At 48.6% G+C, this 20,209-nt stretch overlaps 11 protein-coding genes and 1 non-coding gene across 12 annotated transcripts in view; 4 read left to right on the top strand and 8 right to left on the bottom strand.

The window, feature by feature from the left end:
• The window catches only part of MCYG_07349 (conserved hypothetical protein), a gene marked incomplete at both ends in the record, with an annotated part of 1,658 nt that extends 890 nt beyond the window's left edge, over positions 1-768 (bottom strand). Inside the window, 2 exons of the mRNA XM_002843520.1 lie at positions 10-268; positions 322-768. Of these exons, the coding sequence (XP_002843566.1) occupies positions 10-268; positions 322-768 (706 nt within the window). The remainder of the gene's footprint in view (positions 1-9; positions 269-321) is intronic.
• Positions 769-3,410: 2,642 nt separating this feature from the next.
• MCYG_07348 (bodown198) lies at positions 3,411-5,278 on the bottom strand (the record flags this gene model as incomplete). The annotated part of the gene is made up of 5 exons (XM_002843519.1): positions 3,411-3,709; positions 3,773-4,047; positions 4,095-4,714; positions 4,773-4,965; positions 5,100-5,278. The coding sequence occupies 5 exons, from the start codon at positions 5,276-5,278 to the stop codon at positions 3,411-3,413; spliced, it is 1,566 nt and encodes a 521-aa protein (XP_002843565.1).
• Positions 5,279-6,509: 1,231 nt separating this feature from the next.
• MCYG_07347 (uridylate kinase Ura6) lies at positions 6,510-7,465 on the top strand (the record flags this gene model as incomplete). Its single annotated transcript, XM_002843518.1, has 2 exons — positions 6,510-7,223; positions 7,403-7,465. The coding sequence occupies 2 exons, from the start codon at positions 6,510-6,512 to the stop codon at positions 7,463-7,465; spliced, it is 777 nt and encodes a 258-aa protein (XP_002843564.1).
• A 233-nt stretch (positions 7,466-7,698) lies between these two features.
• MCYG_07346 (40S ribosomal protein S29) lies at positions 7,699-8,283 on the bottom strand (the record flags this gene model as incomplete). The annotated part of the gene is made up of 3 exons (XM_002843517.1): positions 7,699-7,773; positions 8,023-8,122; positions 8,222-8,283. 3 exons carry the CDS (start codon positions 8,281-8,283, stop codon positions 7,699-7,701), a joined length of 237 nt encoding a protein of 78 aa, XP_002843563.1.
• Positions 8,284-8,832: 549 nt separating this feature from the next.
• MCYG_07345 (PCI domain-containing protein) lies at positions 8,833-10,399 on the bottom strand (the record flags this gene model as incomplete). The annotated part of the gene is made up of 3 exons (XM_002843516.1): positions 8,833-9,993; positions 10,068-10,231; positions 10,318-10,399. 3 exons carry the CDS (start codon positions 10,397-10,399, stop codon positions 8,833-8,835), a joined length of 1,407 nt encoding a protein of 468 aa, XP_002843562.1.
• Positions 10,400-10,700: 301 nt separating this feature from the next.
• Positions 10,701-10,771, top strand: MCYG_10571. Its single transcript has one exon. It is a non-coding gene; the product is annotated as a tRNA-Gly (tRNA).
• A 466-nt stretch (positions 10,772-11,237) lies between these two features.
• Positions 11,238-11,948, bottom strand: MCYG_07344 (conserved hypothetical protein; the record flags this gene model as incomplete). Its single annotated transcript, XM_002843515.1, has 3 exons — positions 11,238-11,621; positions 11,690-11,763; positions 11,831-11,948. The coding sequence occupies 3 exons, from the start codon at positions 11,946-11,948 to the stop codon at positions 11,238-11,240; spliced, it is 576 nt and encodes a 191-aa protein (XP_002843561.1).
• A 1,245-nt stretch (positions 11,949-13,193) lies between these two features.
• Positions 13,194-13,895, top strand: MCYG_07343 (thioesterase family protein; the record flags this gene model as incomplete). The annotated part of the gene is made up of 1 exon (XM_002843514.1): positions 13,194-13,895. One exon carries the CDS (start codon positions 13,194-13,196, stop codon positions 13,893-13,895), a length of 702 nt encoding a protein of 233 aa, XP_002843560.1.
• Positions 13,896-13,996: 101 nt separating this feature from the next.
• Positions 13,997-15,071, bottom strand: MCYG_07342 (conserved hypothetical protein; the record flags this gene model as incomplete). Its single annotated transcript, XM_002843513.1, has 2 exons — positions 13,997-14,901; positions 14,957-15,071. The coding sequence occupies 2 exons, from the start codon at positions 15,069-15,071 to the stop codon at positions 13,997-13,999; spliced, it is 1,020 nt and encodes a 339-aa protein (XP_002843559.1).
• Positions 15,072-15,227: 156 nt separating this feature from the next.
• Positions 15,228-15,568, top strand: MCYG_07341 (uncharacterized protein; the record flags this gene model as incomplete). Its single annotated transcript, XM_002843512.1, has 2 exons — positions 15,228-15,315; positions 15,363-15,568. 2 exons carry the CDS (start codon positions 15,228-15,230, stop codon positions 15,566-15,568), a joined length of 294 nt encoding a protein of 97 aa, XP_002843558.1.
• Positions 15,569-17,196: 1,628 nt separating this feature from the next.
• Positions 17,197-17,853, bottom strand: MCYG_07340 (uncharacterized protein; the record flags this gene model as incomplete). Its single annotated transcript, XM_002843511.1, has 1 exon — positions 17,197-17,853. One exon carries the CDS (start codon positions 17,851-17,853, stop codon positions 17,197-17,199), a length of 657 nt encoding a protein of 218 aa, XP_002843557.1.
• Positions 17,854-18,404: 551 nt separating this feature from the next.
• The window catches only part of MCYG_07339 (trehalose phosphate synthase), a gene marked incomplete at both ends in the record, with an annotated part of 3,142 nt that continues 1,337 nt past the window's right edge, over positions 18,405-20,209 (bottom strand). Inside the window, 2 exons of the mRNA XM_002843510.1 lie at positions 18,405-18,508; positions 18,577-20,143. Coding sequence (XP_002843556.1) covers positions 18,405-18,508; positions 18,577-20,143 — 1,671 coding nt within the window. The remainder of the gene's footprint in view (positions 18,509-18,576; positions 20,144-20,209) is intronic.

Here is a 20,209-nt window from a genome sequence, read left to right as displayed (position 1 = left end):
TCTCTGCACGACGTTCCTTTCCACGACAATTGTTCCAAATCACGAGTAGAGACAGGAACATGTTGACGGAGGTCATGACTAGAATGAGAATTTGTGGCCAGGGCCTGGTGTTAGGGTCCCAAGGGGTCAGTCCATTTCTGGAGTCCAAATGCCTGGTTGTGCGGAAAATGATGAATGACTGAGCAAGTAACGCCAGGACGATCAAGCTGCAGGAGAAGTTGACACCACGGAGCATAATCTTCGACAGGCGGACTCGTGTTTTGATTTTCTATAAACTGCGTTAACAAGCAGTCATGCATGGATGTGCATGGAAGAACATACCAGGTCCTTTGCATTTTCCTCTTCAGCGTCTTTTTCATGGATTTCGAGAATCTGTTCTTCTCTAAACGTTGGGCTCAGTGGGTTCGCATTTCCAAAACGGCCCGGCGTCCCAGGCACTTTCATGGCGCTCTTGAGTGGTGAATTTGGAGCGGTGGTTGAAGAACCGGGAACACCTCGCTCCGGCTGATTATCAGAAACATAGCCGAAACCTACATCAGCGACCGTTGGCTGCTTGTTTGAAACTGAGGCTGACGGTTTCTCTGGAGGGTCGGCAAAGGGCGACTCGGAGGGAGGATCGCGAGACGAATTCTCCATTGTGGTGGGTTGGGCGGCGAATCCAACTGTATGTTTGCGAGTTGACTGGACTATGTCGACTGGCGTAACAGGTTCGGGGGAGAACGAATATTCTGATCCCTCGGTATAGTCGTTGGGATGTAGATTAGACATCCCAGAGAGATGTGGGTGAAGCTGGAGAGAAGATGTCGAATGCTTAAGAGGAGGATTCCTATCCAGTGGAAGCAGCTCTCCTTTGAGCTAGCCTTTCGTTGTCGTACAGACAGATCTACGCTTTGGTATGTTAGAAGAACGAAGAACAAAGGAAGATGTAACTGTATAGATTGACGCACAGTGCAGACGTAAAGACTTCCAAAAGTTGCTCAGTTTGTTCTGACAGATGTAGGCTTCAGTCAAGATGCAAAAGTGGGCGCTTAGAATGGGTTGCTCTGAAATAGGCACGAAACCAGTCGCTGCCGTACAGTGATTATAGGCGGGGGGCCAAAAGGGACAAGAGAAAGTTGGATGAAAGGGAAAATGGAAAAGAAAAGATGATGAGAGGAAGATATTGTATCTTTAGCGCCCGTCACGTCCAGGGACCCTGAGAGGGTGGGCAGTCTGGGCTATTTCAAGCAACCAGTAGACTCTCGACGTTAACCGCCCGCTCAAGAGTAACGGGTATTTGTATGCCAGGGAGTTCAGGCGTAAACCTAATAAAAATGGGCTCAAGAAGGAGAGGAACCAGGAAAGCAGGACAAAATAGTAGCTGACCAGCCTATATGAATACCAGCATTGACCCTAACACGAGGAGATCAATCATCCTTGCTGATTTGCAGAATAGACCAGACATGACAAAGAGGAAACTGAAATGCAGGCTGTGACTGTGACGGTCAGGGATCAATCGGGGTGTTGCGAAAATTGAGCGAGGGGTGAAGCCAACAGTTGGTAACACCAGAGGATTGCTTTGTTTGGTCTGTTGTGAGCTGCCCTGGACCAGTCACCCAGCGGTTACAGGGTTCATCGCTGATGTCGAGGCTGGGGCGACGGCCGAATGACAAGCCAGCATTGACTGCCAGGATAGGGTTTTTGATACAGAAGGGATGTCGATTGTGCTGTGGTCGCTGTGATGGGCCAGTAGCGCAGGTGATTCCACTCTGTGATGGATGCATCCTCCATCACACGCTAGGACCACTGCGGCTAGGCCCGCGGGATCCACCCAGCCAATCAGCATGCTGAAATCTACTTTTAGTAATGCTCCACCGGCCTATAATTGGTTTAACATTTAACTCTATTTCGACAGCGCTAAAAATAGTGGAGCACGGTCCCGCCTTCTATAAATACTTTAATAGTACTTTCTTTTACATGTTATCTTGGTGAGGATAAAAGTATTTTAGGAGTACTACATTTTCCCCCCAAATATATCCCAGAATGCGAGGCCCAATTACGGGCTCGGCACGACACTCCGCCACTACATTGATGAAGAGACCTTCATGCATGCAACTCCTCTTGAAGGTTTTGTTGATGATAATTTGAGTCAATTTCAATGTGATTGTCTGATGACATTCTCATTTCCCAGAGTACCGGGACTACATGTATCAATGTACTCCGTATTTGTTCCCTTCTCCCGTCCAACGATGGAAGCACCTACATGCGACTCCCAGATTAAAGCTTTCATTGGGCCAAAGCTTGCCGGAGCGATCCAAGTTCACCAATATGATCTACTAATACGTTTTCGCTTTTAACTGGCTCGAGGTGAATCCAACAAGTTATCGTTGGAAAAGTTGTCAGCGCTAAGTACGGATTTCAGGGTACGTAAGCGAAAGTTGCGGTCGAAATTGAGTGTCGATATCTACTCCCTCTTTGTGTGAGGGAAACAAGCCTAGTTATGCTGGAATCAATAATTGATACTCTATGAAGGGTGTGGAGGGTTGATTCTTGCGCTTGAGGACAAGGCTGGAGGCCAATTTCATGGGTGTCACACTAGGATTGAACATTGAACGGTGCATCAACCTCGATGTAATTCCGCGACGCCAATCTTAATTTCAACTCTTCTAACATTATGTTTTTGGTGGCAAGTTAGTAAAAATAGCTGTCAAACAAATTATAAGCATGCATGCCTGCAGGTGTCATGCAGTATTTAGTTACCTAATAGGGGGCGGAGGAGCTTGGCTTGCTACATACTATGTAGTACTCCAACCCACCCTCGAACACGAATATATTGTCAACCTCCATCCATCTTGTAGCATCCATTTATTTTATCATCTATTATAGGATCTGCAATGGTGTTTTCTATCATTATGTTTGTATGAGGTGGGAGAGCGGTAACAGGTCTGAAAGTTTCGTTTGAATTCGGGTTTATATCCACCATAGGCGCATCAGTAACGTGGGCTTTAGTGCATCTTGCCGATTTTTGGCAACATAAATATGCTGAAGCGTTTGTGTTGGGTTGTGGAGATGCAGGAGCTGAGGAGCCGAAATCGTTTGCTAACGCAAGATTCTTAAGTAACTTAGGCGGCGTTAAGGTGTAACGTTTGATGGTTTGTTTCGTCTGTAAACATCTAGGCCATTATTTCATGCGTGTTTCCGGTTTGTTAACACTACATGGCCCATATACTGCCATACTTCTATCCGCTGGTTCGCTCAGAGGTAACTAAATGTCAGCTCCATTGCCTTAAGCAACTTAATGCCCAACGTTGAACAAGTTGCAGACGTACAAAGGCAACCTACTACGCAGTGCCCTCTGCAAGGTTCCGGTATTTTAGTCCGCTTGAGACATGTTAGATGCTATATATATATATATAAGTTAAACTTGTTATTTAAAGTGTATAGATAAAGTCTGGCCGTTTGTCTCCCAGCATTTCAATACCATAGGCATCTTGCCCTTCGGCCCATGCATTCCGCTCGCCTCGGATCCTCTTCCCGTTCTCAATTCTCAGGAGAACATGCTGCAAGATACTACCACCAAGAAGGAACACTATCATATACCCCAATACCGTTCCATGGCCCGGAAAGAAGCCTGGGGCGTCTTCTGCTCTATAAATATTGGAGGATACCACTCCGTTGAGGTTTCCCCAGCCAATGATAAAGCCAAGACTAACACCACGCTTATACACTCCTGAATATAATCGTTAGAGCCAGAAAAGAATAGGCAAGAGGGATGAAACATGAGGTAACTTACCCTCAGTATTGTTACTAGCCCATGATATCGTATTGGGGATACACGGGTAGATGCCCATTGCACCTAGGAATGTCCCAGCATACCGTACCTCGGGGGACTTGGCCCCAAGAAGCATACTGAATCCAATAATTCCAATAAGCGATACGCCGATGTTGCATAGCCCACGCATTTTGGTGCGATCAGCAAAGAGTCCGACGACGATGGTCAAAAAACAACCGGCAACATATGGAGGGACGGAGAGTAGCTGCGCCATGGTTGATTGATATCCTATGTAACTATATTAGTTGGAAGCAAATATTAGAGATAATATTGGAGGTAATACCCTAGAACAGAGCAAATTAGTGTTAATACCACTAGAAGAATAAACAGGAAATAAGAAGAGGTAAATCTTACCAATTCTTTAATGATGGTTGGAAGAAAGAGTGAAAATGCGTAGAGCGGACCAACGCATCCAGCGTATATGAAAGCAGAGACATAAGTCTTCCAGTCTTTTACACTGGCCCAGAAGTATGACATCTTAAAGTCTTCGTGTCCTGCACTGGATTGCTTGTCCTTTGAGAGCCGAAGAATGACACGTTTTCGATCGTCTTCAGACAGGAATGTTGCGGTGTCAGGAAAGTCCTGCACCATCCAGAACGATGCCACAGCAATGACAATGGTAGCAAGGCCTTCGAGAATAAATATCCATTCCCAGCCAGCTTTGCCCCCCACACCATCCATTTTGGCAATCGCTGCAGCAAGTAGACCGCCGAACGAGCCAGCCACGGCTGCGGCAGAGAAGAAGATAGCCATGCGAACACCAAATTCGGTTCGTCTATACCAACAGGACAAGAAATAGCCTACTCCAGGGAAAAGGCCTGCTTCGCTGAAACCTAGGAACCATCTAGCTGCCATAAAACCAGGAAAGTTCGTAGTTAAGCCCATAGTGGTCATGCAAATACCCTACCATGGATAATTGTTAGCTACATTCACAGTATGTTAGTTATAGGCTCAGACGTACCCATATTATCATTATAACTGGAATGAAAATGCTGGGCCTTAGTCGTTTGAGTAGAATGTTTGTCAATGGCTCAAATACGGAATAGGAGACGAAGAATATCGTCAAAGCTGCGGCATATTGGCCATCAGTGAGGCGTAGATCTTTCTGAAGACCCTCAAGCTTTGCATTTCCGACATTGGTTCGGTCTAAGAAGCTGTCTAAACGTCAGCTTATGCTCAAGTTCGCAACCAAGCTTTCTCCCAAACGAACCTGACAAGGTATAGCAGGGAGAGCCAAGGGACCAATTTAAGGTCGAGCTTCCACAATAATGCTCTGTCCTATCGATACCATCTCTCAGCGATTGTCTTTTTATTCCAGAACATGTACATCACGAAACCTACGAGTTTCTTTCTCTCTTCCTCACTCAAATGAGCATCTGGATCCTCAAGTTCTCTCTTAGGCGTGGTCTGGACTGGACCATCTATATGGTCGCTAGACCCCGACACTTCTATATCGCTTTTCTCCATGGCAGTGTGAACCTTGAACGGCGGCGTCGGATTAGAGAAAAAAATATGGACGAGGTTCCTGGTGCGAGTGGTTCGCTATTTAAATCCATTTGCACGGCCTGGCCTCCCCCTGCGAAACCTCTTCGTCGGAGAGGCGAGAGTAATATGAAGGATGTGGGATACACGCACTGGTCGCTTCAAAGGACCAGCTAGACAGGGGTTACCTCCAGGCTTCTCCAGACTTTCCGGCCATGAGCGGGTTCCTAAGCCGAACCAGGCGACAGATTACGAGGACAACTGGTATCTCGTGGGGGACAGCTATGTATAGTCAATCAATAAGGATGGGGATCGTGTTCCTGCCATCTGTCCATCTGCCAAGCGGCCTTTCTCCCACGTCTTGTCATCCTTTCTACCATGGATAGTGGATTTTGGGACGGAGATGGATGGTGATATATGGTGGAGATGCTCCGAGAGCACATGTCAATTTGTTCTCTACATATAGTGTGCAGAATAGCTAGCTGTTCCACTTAGCTGTTGCCAACAGTGGTTTTATTGGCCGTTCCGGGCGAACCAGACATCATTTAAAGCGGTTCTTTTGCCCGACCCCATATCCCGAACCTGAGGTTTGCCTCTTTCTCCATACGTCGAAAGAGGGTTTGTCAGCAGTTAGAGTTGCATGCCTAATCATGTGATCCACCTTGTTGCGACCCACTCAGCGCAGATGCCCAAAGGTTCTACTTAGTAAGGCCTTTGTGTCCCTTTTGGGCCTAGCGGGACTTGACATTTGAATAAGCAAGAAAAGGTAAAAATACGCTTAAAACCTTGGTGTCACCGCCAAGGCCGCTAGTCTGCTTTGGGACAGCTTGTCAGTATTTTCTTCATCTCGACTTCAAAACATCAGGGAAAAGGAGAGAGATAGACAAGAAAAGTTGGGTAGGAAGTGTGCGGGCCCTATATAGTCCCTATTAAACAGACAATTGATTACATTGGCTAGGAATGCCCTTCACATGCGCAGTTTCACTCTCTAGATCTGGCTCTTTGGCCGCTCGTCAGGTCCTTCGTTCGCCCAGCGGAAGTCAACCACCCCGCCTTGCAACAGCAGCATCTCCCTTCGTTCGACCGTACTCCTCTACCCCGCGTCCTCCAAACCACAACCGAAATAACTCTGAGATAAAGGTTCTTCCTATACTTGCAATTCTCGCAGTTGGAAGCGGCGTGTACGCACTCTTGATCAAGTCCCGCGCTCCCAAGGATGCCAAACCCGGCAAGTGACATGCCAACGTCCGGCACTCCAGCCCAGGCCAAGACATCGGCCGAACTCCCTGCGCCACCTACTTCAACCAACACCTCCCCACGATTCTCAGCCGATGAGGTCACCGTTATCTTTGTGCTTGGAGGTCCGGGAAGCGGGAAGGGAACGCAATCAGCCAAGCTTGTCAAGGACTATGGCTTCTCCCATCTTTCCGCGGGTGATCTTCTCAGAGCCGAGCAGGACCGTGAAGGAAGCCAGTATGGTGATTTGATTCGACACAACATTCGCGAGGGGATTATCGTGCCCATGGAAATCACCGTCACCCTCCTCTCCAACGCAATGGCCGACATTCTCGAGAAACAGAAAAACGAAAACAGGGCAGAGCCTACGTCACGGTTCCTTATCGACGGATTCCCCCGCAAGATGGATCAAGCTATATACTTTGAGGAAACAGTCTGTCTATCTGCAGGGACGCTGTTTCTATCCTGCCCTGAAGACGTCATGTTAGGCCGTCTGCTAAAGCGCGGAGAGACCAGCGGCCGCGACGACGATAACATCGAGTCAATCAAGAAGCGGTTCCGTGTATTCGAAGAGACCAGCATGCCGGTTGTGAATTATTATGAGAAGATGGGTAAGGTCATGAGCGTTTCTGCAGTTGGCACGGAGCAAGAGGTCACTTCTCGAATTCACCAAGAGCTGGAGGGCCGTGGCATCGTGCGTCTGATGGGCAATTAGAACAAAAAGTAAAAATGTGTTTAGCAGAGCGTGTTGATTTTTCTCCCCTCCTTCTGTTCTTCATATACATTATTATGCATTATAGACCTTTTATTGAGATGTTGGATATTACGTGCCTACCACTATACAAACTCTTTATCAACCTGGCATTCTACTAGGTTCACTGCACAGATCTATCGGCAGGCGTTGAGCCTCCTTATGAATCGTTCTGGATAGATTGATTAGACATCCCAATAGATTGATTAGACATCCCAGAGACCCACGACATCCTTTGGATGTCAAGGTTATCCATGCGTAATAGAAAACCGTGCTACTCATGCGTGAGCGCAGAACTACATCCACGGGAAACAGTTCGATTTTCATCACCACTCTAAAAAAGTCAACTCCGCAAGTATCCATATTTTTATTGGTATGATATGCGTTAAAAAAAAAGTTCAGAGAACAAGGACATGCATCAGTTTGGTCCGGTCAAGAAGATTTCTTTCCCACGTCCATGCCCGTACACGTCCACGTCCATCCACCCCCATCTCTATTTCACTTGATCCTTTCCCCCCATTCCATTCGTTCTGTAAGTCATGAGGGTAGCGTGTGAGGTGCGCGATTCGATTCGATTTCAAGGAAGATATATCGGGATTGTCGAATTATTGAGAAACCAAACGGAAGGAGGGTAGAAGAAATAAGAAAATCGGCTCGGTTGAATTGTTTACCGGTACTGTTGAAGATAGATGTGAGTATTTATTCCTGTGCTTTCGCGGCTTGACCGGTTATATGTCCTTACCTTGATGAAACCGATATCTTGGGCCTTCTCACGGAAGCACTGACGGCAGATCATCAAACCGTACTTTCGGATGATACCAGCCTGGTGAGCGCAAGCGCGACTGCAAAGAACATCTCCGTTAGCATCACATCCCAATATCCAGCTGTTAGAATGTCTCTCTGTCGTTTTCTCGCCATGTGCATGGGTGCTAGGAGCGTACCATTGACGGCTGCCCTTGCCGTAGGTTCGTGGGCGGCTGTAGAAGACGGATTCGTGAGTCATCTTGAACGGTGTGTTGGTGATTCCGTGAAGTCGAAGTCGGCGTGAGTTGACGGCGCTGCGATCAAGTTCTTCGTCTTCTTCTGTGTGCTTTTTCCAACATCGAATTTTTGGCGATCCCGCAAAGCAGCGATTAGCGAGACTAAGCCTGATGTAGTTAGCGAGTCATGTGATATTAAAACATTACTAAGCGATTAGTGTTGAGGGCTTAGCCCTAATATATGACTAATCAAAGTTTATGATAGAAGATTTTGGAGTTTGAGATGAAAGATTGATTAAATGACCAAGATTGAATCTTCTTTTATTTTCATCCTCATCCATGCTCATGCTCAAAATCATTAAAACAACGAGCTTGATCTATTGAAATCCTTTCCACGTTCACGGTTCGAAAGCAAGAAAGAAGCATAGAAGTCAAGGGAAGGTCAAACCACCTAGAGTGATTAATGTAGAAGAAAAGAGAAGTTGACACAAAAAAAAACACGTAAAAAACGCCCAGTACATTCAAGTCTTTGTAAACATAAAATGAGAGAAAGAGAGATCAGGAGAGGTGGTCTAGTCACCGCCGGCAACCAACTCCATATCCCTAGCCTGGTGCTGGTGCGATTGGTGTCCTCCTCTCCTTCGCTCGCCGCCTCCTCTACCTCCGAATGAGAACCGGTCGCCTTCACCGGATGTCTGGGCAGGAGCGCTTGCGGCAGAGGCAGCCTCCTTGGCAAACTTCTCCTTTTCGGAGCGGATGACATCGAGAACGTTCTCGAGGCTCTGTTTCCAGACCATGAGACGGCCCTGGACTTCACGCCACTGTCTCTCACCGAAGACACGGTAGGTAGCGCGGTGGACGAGGAACTCACCCTTGAGCTGGGAGAGCTTTCCTTCGACCAGGCCGGCACGGATGGTGTCGATGACCCACTTCTCCACGTCAGCTCGATCGATACGCAGGGCAGTGGCGATATCGTCGTAGGGTAGAGAGCGAGAGGGCGCCTTTGCCGCAAGACTGGCAAGAGTAAGAAGACGCATTTTAGTCTGTAGAATAGAGTCCACGGATGGCGGTTCGCTCGAAGCGGTAGAAGTGGTGTTGGTGGGCGCGATGGTCTTGACGGATGCTAGGGCAGGGATGGAGGAGACAGGGGTAGTCTTTATGAAATCCTCGTAGGCGTCGAGGTTGTCGGTGGAAAAGATCTCAAGAAGCTCAAAGAGGGAAGCATCTGTGGATCGAACGTTTTGGACGGCATCACTGGATGTTAGTGGGGTAAAGTCGAAGACGAATGGGAGGGAGAGAGCAGTGGTAAGGCAACGGACGGCCATTTCTCGTGCCTCTTTAGACGCAGCTTCGGATGGCTGGATGGCGTGCAGTGCCTGGATGAGGTGGTGGTATGAGAGCTCAGCATCACCGGCGGCCCTGGCAGCGTCAGAAATGGACATGTGCAGCTTCTGAGTCTCGTCTTCGTCCAGGTCCCAGGATTCGATCCAGCCAGGTAATTGGTTTGCCAGTTGGGACTTTAGTGCCTCAAAGGCGAGGGCGGAGGATGTGCTTCTGATAACAGCCATGACGGCAAGGAAGACGTGGTATCTGCTGGAGTCGTCGGCGTCCAGAGTATTGAAGACGGTCGCCAGGATAGACAGGGCAATGGAAGGGCCATGCAGCGGCGACGAGGGCATTGGTTTGGCCAGGAACGCGCAGATTTTGGGCAAGAACATGTCGACAGAGCTCGACTGACGGACCAGGTAAACGAGCAGGTTATACGCCGCAGTAATCTCTATATAACCCTTTTAGCACTGAACAATACCCCTGAAAACGGAGAAAAAGGCTGGGAGAAGGGGTATATACCCTTTTCTGGAGCGGCATTAAGCACTGGAGCCGCAAGAACCATCTTCTTGAGCACCTCGACCCGCTCATCCTGGACCTGTTTTGTCTGCTCCTCCGTCAACTCCTCCTCGCTCTGTTCCTTCTCTCTCAACTTCTCGAGCAGGGGCGCAATCTCCGCATGGACAGACGGCACTTCAGCACTGGCAGTCGCCTGGGCAGCGGAGACAGACTTGCGGATCGAGGGAAGCGGCGGGCGAGTTCATCTGCGAGTTCGTCGAACGATCCCTCGATCAGCAGGGTGTTTGTAGCCATTCTGGTATATTGTCCTGTCCCTTTTCTCTGGCTCTCTTTTCTTCCTTTCCCTTTTCCTCCCCTTCTTTGTCTCTGACTGCTCTGTGATATGTAGCCTGGCGGGTTATCAGCCACTTCGTCTGCAGAAGTAAAAAGCAACCGCAGTTGGTGGGATAAAGTCTTGATATTTTGATGGTGAAGAAAAAACGTATCGATAAAGTTTCCACGCAACTTTTTTTTCTTGTGTGGAAGTCTTGGCATTGAGTATGTGATGAGTAAGAGGGTCTTCGGGCTATGTCAGGCTTGCCTCCCCAACAAGCCAGCATTGATGGTTTAGTGGTAAAATCCGTCGTTGCCATCGACGGGCCCCGGGTTCGATTCCCGGTCGATGCACTTTCTTTTTTGTTTTTTACTCTGTGATGTTTTTTGCTGTACGATGGCGTTGGATTGTTTTACTGTAAGAGATTGACTGTTGGTAAGTATGTATAGGTATCGGTATCATTGGCATTAACATAGGCTACATCATCGTGTCAGAATAACCTGCTCGACGTTGGAGAACATGAAGAAAAAGACAAGGAAAAGAACAAGAGAAAAAGTGGAGAAAACAAGAGGTCAGACAACGGTCCTGGAGGTTCGGCGCGAGACGAAGCCCGTCGATCGTGAAACCGGGATGTCCAAATGCCAATCAATCGCCGAATTCCCTGCAAGAACCGCAAGGTGCCCAACCCTCATCTCCGACATGCAAAACACGTTCATCGCTCGAACCGGGGGGGTCAGGTATAAGAAACTGGGGAGGGGGGAGAACAAAGGAGAAAAGGGGGGGGGATAATTAATTAGGGTAGTTTCAGGATAGGTAGCTCTACAACATCAGACCAAAGACACCCAGGACGACAGTAGCAAAGATGCCGAGGGAGTAATCCTTAGCCACCATGACAGCAGCGGCATTGGTCTTGGATGGAGTAGAACCGGTCGAAGTAGCAGAAGGGCTGCTGGTGGAAGAGGCGGTGGGCTCGCTGCTGGAAGAGCTAGTCTGAGACCCGTCACCGTTGGAGGCAGTCGCGTTCAGCTTGCCGCACTTGTCCTGGTTGTCCTTGCAGACCTGCTGGCCATCCGCGTCGTCGGGATGAGCCTTGATGCACTGGCCAAAAGTAGCCTGGCAGATGAACCAGGGAAGCGAGTTGATGTATAGGTCCATCTGTGGGATGGTGCCGTTCTGACACTCGCAGGAGTACTCTAGGAGCGTCTGTGTTGTTTCGTCAGCAGCCTGCATGCATTCGTGGGGTAAAAACAAGCAGTAGGAAGAAAGCTTACCGGATCGCATCTGTTGACCTTGTAAGAACCGCAGACATCGTTACAGGTGTTTGCTTCGGCGTCACACCAGTTTGCTATTGAGATATCAGCATATATCGACCAATTGGTCGGTTGCCCGGCTGCATGCGGTAAGAAACGTACTCTTCTCCTCGGGGGAGACGAGGCCGGGATTGAAGTCTGGTGGGACGGTGTAGTTGGAGCCCAGCGCAGAGACGGTGCTCGCGATGACGGGCAGAGTGACGAGAGTAGAGAACAACATCGTGGAGCTATACTACTGCTTCTTTTCCTGTTGGAAGTCAGCCGGCATCACATCATGTCGAGCGTGTCCGCTTACCTACCTGCAGTTCTGAAGACGAGAAGAAGTCGAGCAGAGAGGACGAGATGGAGATAAGTGAAGACGGCGAAGACGGTGAAGCGACGAAGTGAAGAAGAAGAGAAAAGAAGAAGAAAGTAAACAAGAATAAAAAAACCAGGAAGGTCGCAAACTGCCCAAAGAGGAAAAGCGCGTCCGAGCCTAAAAAAAAGTGACTTTCTCGATGACCAAATTTTTGCAGGTTGCGAAAGTCACTTTTTCCTCGTCCTTGCAATTTCCTCGATAAATTACTCAACGTCAAACCGCTAATGATGATAAATACAGTCATCGGGCAGGGCTAGCGTTTCCGGTGGAGGAAATAGTCTGTCAAACAGCCGTGGGGCCCTGCAGAAAAGGGGGACACAGCTAAGGGTGCACATAGTATAGATTGATTTCATACCGGACTGGCTCTGTGCTTCATCCGCCCCCCGGCGAGAAACAAACATATCACGGCCAGTCAATGCTCCATTGGCTGGGCTGTGGCTGATGCTTGAACGGTTCGGACGGAAACAGCGGCTACTTGAAGGTGAGCAGGCTGCGGGCTCCCTTGGGATTGAGACCCTCCAGAGACTGATCCATGTTGCTTTTTTCCATTTCCTCTAGTCTTGAAGCCAACAGACAAAGCGCATCTACGTTTCTGTGGAGATAGAGGATAGCTCAAGACGTATAAGTTGCCAAGATGGGCCGCCTTTCCGATCGAAGATCAAGCTTGATCCAACTGTGGCGGCTAACAGGCGTTACCGTGACGGGTCTCACGGTAGACAGCTCTCGATAGCTACGGGTAGATGGAGCGGTGGACACGGGTATGGAGTTACCTTGAGCTGCTCTGATATAAACGGAGTGCACTGTGAGACCTGCCAGTCAATTCATTCCTTGTTTTCATTCTTATGCGTTGCCGGAGGAGTTTTGGACGTAGCTCAACTAGAATATGCAGTGGGACAAGCTGATATCCATTGTAGCTGGCGCAAATGCACAAGGTACCGAGTCTTAATGTCGCCCTTTACGTCCGAGATATTTACTGCCAAGAAGCGCTCCTGGTCTGCAATTCTAAACGATGTTGAAAATGGTTAATAGTTACTCGGTTATTCATCAGCCGCCAACAACCAAGTACAACTCTACCTAAACAATTAATCAACAAATAACATCGTCAAGATGGCTGTTCCGAGGCCATACACCGTGCCAGACGCCACCGAGTCAGCCTTCCAGGCCAATACGTGGACCAGCACCCTCCTCAAGAACCCATCCTACCAGCCAATCGAAACCTACTGCCGAAGACAAAAGCCACAGACAGGCGAAGATGCCTTCATAGCAACCGTAATCAACACTCCCACTACGATCCCGCACCTCCTTACCCTCCAACGAAAGCCAGATCAGCTCGCACGCCTCCCATCCAAGGCCCCATCCCTCCCCGCCCCGCCAGCACAATGGCCCAAGATCCCCTCCAGCCAGCCGGCAGATACAATCAACATGATCTACTTTGCCGAACCAGACCTTAATGGGCATCCGGGTGTAGTTCACGGCGGCGTCATCTCTACTTTACTTGACGAGCTGATGGCCATAAGTGTCGCGGCACATCTGCCCGGTTTCGACTTTGACCATCCCGATAAGTCTGGCAAGCTGTATACCATGCAACTGGATGTTCGGTTCAAGAGGCCGGTAAGGGCTGGCGCCCATGCGGTGTTGAGGACGTGGTGTATCGGCAATGAGGGCCGGAAGTGGTGGGTGAGAGCGCAGTTGGTGCAGGAGGAGAACCCGATCAAGCCTGACGGGGAGAAGGTCGAGTGGGTGAAGAAGAAGTACGTTTGTGCTGATGCCGTGGGATTCTTCATCCTGGTCAAGGATTCGAAGCTTTGATTCGGCTCATGCATGAAAAGAGGGTCGTAAATAGCACTGAGTTATATATCTATATATGTTTTACATCTAAACCAGGTTCTACTTTTTACAATGATACGGCATCACATCTTACTCTCGCCACTGGGCTTCCCGCTGCCCTTTCTCGCACTCAAGTTCCTCTCTGCTCCGATTACCAGCGCAACATGGTTACTTAGAGCAACGATCTCACCCTTCTCATCCATGATAATAACATCCAGGTCCATCCTGCCGTTATGCAGGTTCTTTGTCTGCACCCGAGAATAAAGCCACTCCACCCCTTCGGCCGGCAGCGTCTTCTTAATATCCAAATTCAACAGAATGGTCGGATACCAAAACTTGCCCTTTAGGCTCTTGCTCATCTTCTCTTTATCTTTCTCCTCCTTCGACCTCTCGTCCCACGGCCTGTCGTCAAACGACTCAAGCATCATGGGAAACATATCGGCTAGAAATCCAAGGGTTTCATCCGTCCATCTTTCGGCCTTTCCGTACGGCATAAACCGAGCCCACTGCTCGATAAACCCACGTCTCACCGCTTCCGGCGCAGAAGGAACGTAGAATTCAACAAATCGACTTGCCTTCCTCATGGAAGCAAAGGCTACCTCAAATCGTTTCCACTCTCCGCTCTGTCCGGTGCTCGCTAACTGGTTGAAGTCGACGGCTGGAGGCGCGGGAGTCGGCGCAAAGGCAGTCTTCAGTGTTGGCCCTTCTTCACTGGCGATGTGTGATACGGTGATGTATCCTGCTACTTCTTCACGGCGGTTACCGTCTGGATCCTGCTGGCTGAGTGTGATGTGTAGGGTCGATGTGCGAGAGCCTAGCTTCGTGTCCACGACGGTGAACAGGGCAGGCCCGATGTTTGTCCTGCGAATGAAGGTGAGGTATACCGTTATGGGATCGGGGGAGCCTTTGTGGCGTGTTGGATGGGTGGTTTTCATATGCGTGCGGGCAACCGAGTAGAAGATGGAGGTCACATAGCCGCCGTGGGGGACTTTTCCGGTGCTTCTATTAGATATATACTGGCAGGCAAAGAGGTAAATGCTTACCAGTGCCAATGCACCATTCTGATCGTAGGTTCGCAGAGTACGTGTGCGACGAGAGCGGCGTAATAGCGATGGCTTCGTTGAAGCTCGCTGCCGGCGGTGATTTGGCTGTCGTCATGTTTATCCTTTCCTCCGAAATGACAGCCAAGTAGATATAAGACGGAAGAATAAAGACAGACTAGGTTAAGTATGAATGAAATAGAGAACCAAAGAAAAGGAGCGGATTTACACGAAATTCGATGTGCCAAAAGCTGAATCTCGAGGTTGCGCCGAAATGCCTCGGCTCGATATTGATAACATCTGCTTATCTGATGAAGTGTTTGGGACATCGCAGGCTGAGACTGCGATTGTAATTAAGAACGGCAACGAAACGATCATGGACTTTAAGGAGTATCTCTAATGGTTATAGTTGGGATGAAGTCATGTCTTCTCTCTCAGGAGTGCTCTGTATCTACACTGCACTCACAGGGTAGAGGTCTACTAGCGGTGGACAGTTTCTCGCACTTGGATGCTTGTCAATTCCTGGCCATGCAAAGGATCACTCAATTCCGTCATTGTATTTTGTACGCCTCGTATATCCATCAGACGGTGGTGAGTAGATTAGCGGGTAGATAGGTAGAAGATGATGGATGTGATGCTGTTGCCTGATCATACATTATTATGTCCGCTGCCATAGCAGGGTACGAAGGACGGATGAGATGACAGTAACTGTTGGACACCCCATGTCGAACGGGGGTTCTGGCCAGCCTCTTTGTATGATAATATTACCAGGAAGGCTTTGGACGTAGCCGTCGAGGTCCTTCCCCTGAACCAGTGATGTCAACTAGTCACGACATTATATATGCGAGTGATAAATGCATTGAAGTATCTTCATTCGGGTTCTCTATCCGAATGCCTCCAGTTGATCCAGCAACATCTTTTTATCCTCCCAGCCGGTGGTTTTACATAGTAGTTTAACGCCATCCCGCCAACTTTGAGGATCCCAAAATAAGGCGAAGCTAAGGGAAGCCAAGGCTATCAAGCCAGAGGAAGCTAAGATGGCATCCCTGTCGTTATATTTGCATTCTTATTGGCGTATGCTTTCATAGATTCGTGGTATACACATGATGCCAGACGGAACCAGATCTACTCGCGTTCACAAAAAATCGAGCCGTACTTGGCAAGGTCCCATGTCTCCATGCTTGTGCATTTCTCAGCCTCTACCTTGTGCTCGCTATCATTATAATTTAGCATATGTAAATGTATATGTCCGGCTCAAGGCTTTTGATCACGGTGGGTTATGTATGGGTACTTGTCATCCCTGGCGAGGGGAACCATTCAGCACTAGTAACTGAATGCGAGGAGCTGACCCCTTTATATATCTTAGGCATCGCTCTATATATCACATCTCGCGGAACGCTTTTCCACCTAGTAAAGAGTCATCGAATCCACTTAGGTCAATCTATTTAAAGGTCAGTATGAGCATCGATATACAGATTACACGGCGGCAATTGGCGTCTACACAGTATATATTAAAACTCATGACTCACTATCTTCTATGCATTAACGCTCGCGATGTCAGCCTGCCACTGGGACAGATGAATGTAAGAAGCACCCACGTACCCGTGGGATATATGTACATTATGGGATTGTCATGCCATCGTTATATCAGCCAAGGTATAGATGCTTCTCCCACCAAACAACATCACCATGCTAATCTGGTTTACAGTGGAATATAGCGTATTAAGACGGAGATATCACTTGATATATTTATCACCGTCTCTCATCGGTTGGTGTTCATGGACGCAAATCAAACGAAGTGTATCAAGGCTATAAACTCATTAATGTATGAGATATTAACTCGGCGTTCGTTGTCTGTCTCACCTTGTAGCTCCTTCACGTATAATTGCCCTTGAAGTTGTAATATAGTGTCAACTGCCGGTCCATTTTTCATTCTCAACGTGCATACCCTCGGGGCTAGTTAGTTAAGAGAGGTAATCTAGCACCATTGATTCTGCTGCTGTATTCTAGAAGCTGGCCTCCTAAAGGACGTAAGCCTTTGGTTAAATGCTTGAACTTGGGTTGTCTAGTTGTTAATCCATCATTGATGCGTGTATCTGTTTTCTGAATTGGAGTTTAATATCGCGCGCCACCTTAGCGATTGCATGCTCTTTTAGCAAGAGTAGATAATGGCATATTTGGCACATTCAACATGTCCTGCAGATTGACCAGGCTAGAATGCACTTCGAATCTAACAGTCGAATCTAACAGTGTTTGGGCGTGTTGAAGTCGAGGTAGAAACCGCCAACAAGACGAGGTTGCCCATGTCGATTCCACAGCACCATCCCCTTCTTATCGGCGTCCTTGAGGATGGGGCAGACTCTCTGTCTATGTCCTTTCTCGTGGCACCAGCTGCAGATACTAGAGAATTCGCGCGTTTGGTCACCAGGTTTCTCTACCCTCGATGCAAGTTTGCCATTGTTGCCCTTATTGTCTCTGAGCTTTCGACCGCCTCGTCCGCGTCTGCGTTTTTCAGCTCGTTGTTTTACACTGCGGTTCTCATCTCTTTGTAGAATCTGGCAGGATAGCAAGGCTTCGCACCGAAGATGCTCCAGGCCTTCTTCCATCGTGGCCACTTCTTTAATTTTGGTACGTGCTGAATCGTATCTATCTGGGATGAGGGAGTGGAGGTGCCAGAGGGCAAGCCGGTCAACCAACGCTCCCTTTGCAATGGACCAGCTTTCGCTCATCTTTTCCTCGAACGTGATTAAGGTGTCATCTGGCTCCCAGATCAAGTTGAGGAACTGTGTTGTTCGATAGTATTCTAGCGTTTCCTCTGTGATGCTTGACGGCTGCGTGTGATCGATACTTGCCTCCATACGGGCGCAAAGGCGTCTAATGGCCGTCTGTTCTGCTTCCATGTTTATTTCAATGGGTCTCTCGTTTGTTCGGGATTGATGTTGTCTCCCCCTTTTGTCCTTGGTTGATGCAAATGCTGAGGTATGTCAATTCGTTGATTGTACGGGAATGAGACTGTGTAGATAACCTGCTTGTTGTCGTCTGCTACTTGGCACGGTTTTGTTAGAAATTGATACGTCTGATTTCAACTCCACATATATTCTTAGCGGGCTAAATATTATATACGTGTTATGGTGTGTTTAAAGGAAAGAATTGACCGAGTGAATGGATGATAATAGTACTATAAAGTTGTGTCTGAGAAATGATAATACTGAGCTTGAGAACAGAGCTACCACCGCCTACAAATGAAATATATTGTTTACATTTTTGATAAGGGTGCTAAATAGAAAGATGATAGAGTTATAGAAGATACCGTCGCGGAATGTTAGGTGAAACTAACCGTGATATATTAGCTAGCTATATACTATGTATGTAACTACGCTGGGGAGAAAGGGTGTTCATATAATACATAGCTGGAACATATAAGAACTGGCTCGGTTGACGGAACTTGAATTCACTCTCCACTTGACGCTGGAATGTAAGACAGTTGCTGAGCTAGAGACGCTGAATCCCTGCGTTGCGATATATCAACTAGTTTGCCCAGACACGATAATGCTCCTGTCAAGAAAATATTAGTTTGAGATATTTGCAGGAGAGATCGTGATAGGGTATAAAGTGATGCATACCGGTAACGCCCTGCGTTAAAGTGGCCATGGCCTCTGTATTCTTCAATCCCAACGTAACAGTCATGACATGCTTCACTTTCTTCTCTTCACCTAGTTCGTTCGCCCATCTGAAAGCTGGCTCGTCGTCCCTTCCGTCGCCAATGACAAGAATGAAATCTGGTACCTCCTCGTCCATGTCATCTGTCTCGCTCTTCCAGTCTATTGCCATGCCATGCTTCACGCTACCTGTGCTACCGGCGCTAGAACTCCGGCGCGACTCTCTCCTCATATACGATGAATATACCACACTGGCGGCAGTGCCTTTGTTGGGTTCCACAGGCCCGGCAGTAACGCAGCCGTCGGTCTGTATTGCCCTAAGGCCATGATTTCCACAGCTATCGTTGACGTTGTTTGCACATTCGGAGGCATGTCGTTCTGCGCTCTGGGAGTCTTCTGCTCTTTCGTAGTGGAAGATGAGAGATGCGTGCGTCTCTTCGATCCAGCTTCCTTCTGTACGTTCCTGGAAATAACGTAGCATGGGCGAGAGAGACTGTTTCCAGTCCTTCATCTTGGACATGTCGATCAGACGGATCCAGTCCGGAGAGACTAGCGTGCTGGTAGTTGGCGGAGAGGGGGTTGGAGAAGCCATGGGAGGCGGGCGTACGAAGCACCCGTTTTCTGCTATGAGGCCGAGCCCGGGTACGCGGCTAAAGAGACGTTCCATGTCTTCGGGCATGCGTGAGGACATTACATACACCGTGTTAAAGGGGTCCTCGAGGAGGTCTGTGAGAGTGTCGATGGCCCTCTGAGGAGTTGTGAGGACTGTGCTGGTAGGTTGACCCCAGGTGACTAGAGTGCCTTCATAGTCTAGGATGAGGAGGCGACGGGTAGATGCACGGTAGGCGTCACAGAGGTTGGGGATAGAGAGACGGGGGACAGCAACGGTTTCACGGGTAGAGTGTTGGCGGTATGCATGGTCAAGAGCATCCGTAAAGTTGTTTACCCACCGCGTGGTTACATGATCTTTCGCCGTGTTGTTGAGGCGGGTCCATTGAGCCAGACGAGCCTCGGGGGGCATTTCGAGGGCGGTATTGATTGCATCGGCGCATTCTTGGTAGTTCCAAGGGTTAACGAGGAGAGGGTGGTAGTTGAATATGGATGCACTACCGGTGAATTCACTAAGAATCAGAGGCCCATGTTTCGATGAAGAAAGCAGGCCGTCTTGACAGTGGATGAATTCATGGCTGGTAAGATTCATGCCTTCGCGCAGGCTGGTTACCATGAAAACATCCGCGACAGAGATAAGCGCAAGGTACTGGTCAAAAAGGAGGTCTTGTTTGTGGAAAATGAGCGGTTGATGGGCAAGGTTAGAATGTACAGAGTTGATACGAGTCGCAATATCAGAGACTGAGGCCTCTAGCTCTGGCTGTTCAGTAGTGGTGGATGCGACTTGCACCAGAACGACGGAGTCTCGCCAGTGAGGGTATTTGTTGAGAAAGAGTTCATAAGAAAGCAATTTCTGGCGCACTCCTCTGACGTTGTCGAGCTTATCTCTGGCGACGATAAGCCTCTTGCCTCTGAACTTCTCCTGCAGGATACGTATCCATGACTTGACTTCTCCGCACTGTCGTCGAATATCGAGCGAGACGGGGTC

Source organism: Microsporum canis, genomic scaffold (genome assembly GCF_000151145.1).
Source record: "Microsporum canis CBS 113480 supercont1.7 genomic scaffold, whole genome shotgun sequence".
NCBI lineage: Eukaryota > Fungi > Ascomycota > Eurotiomycetes > Onygenales > Arthrodermataceae > Microsporum > Microsporum canis.
The sequence above is the reverse complement of the archived record's forward strand: the minus strand, read 5'-3'. Positions and strand labels throughout refer to the sequence as shown.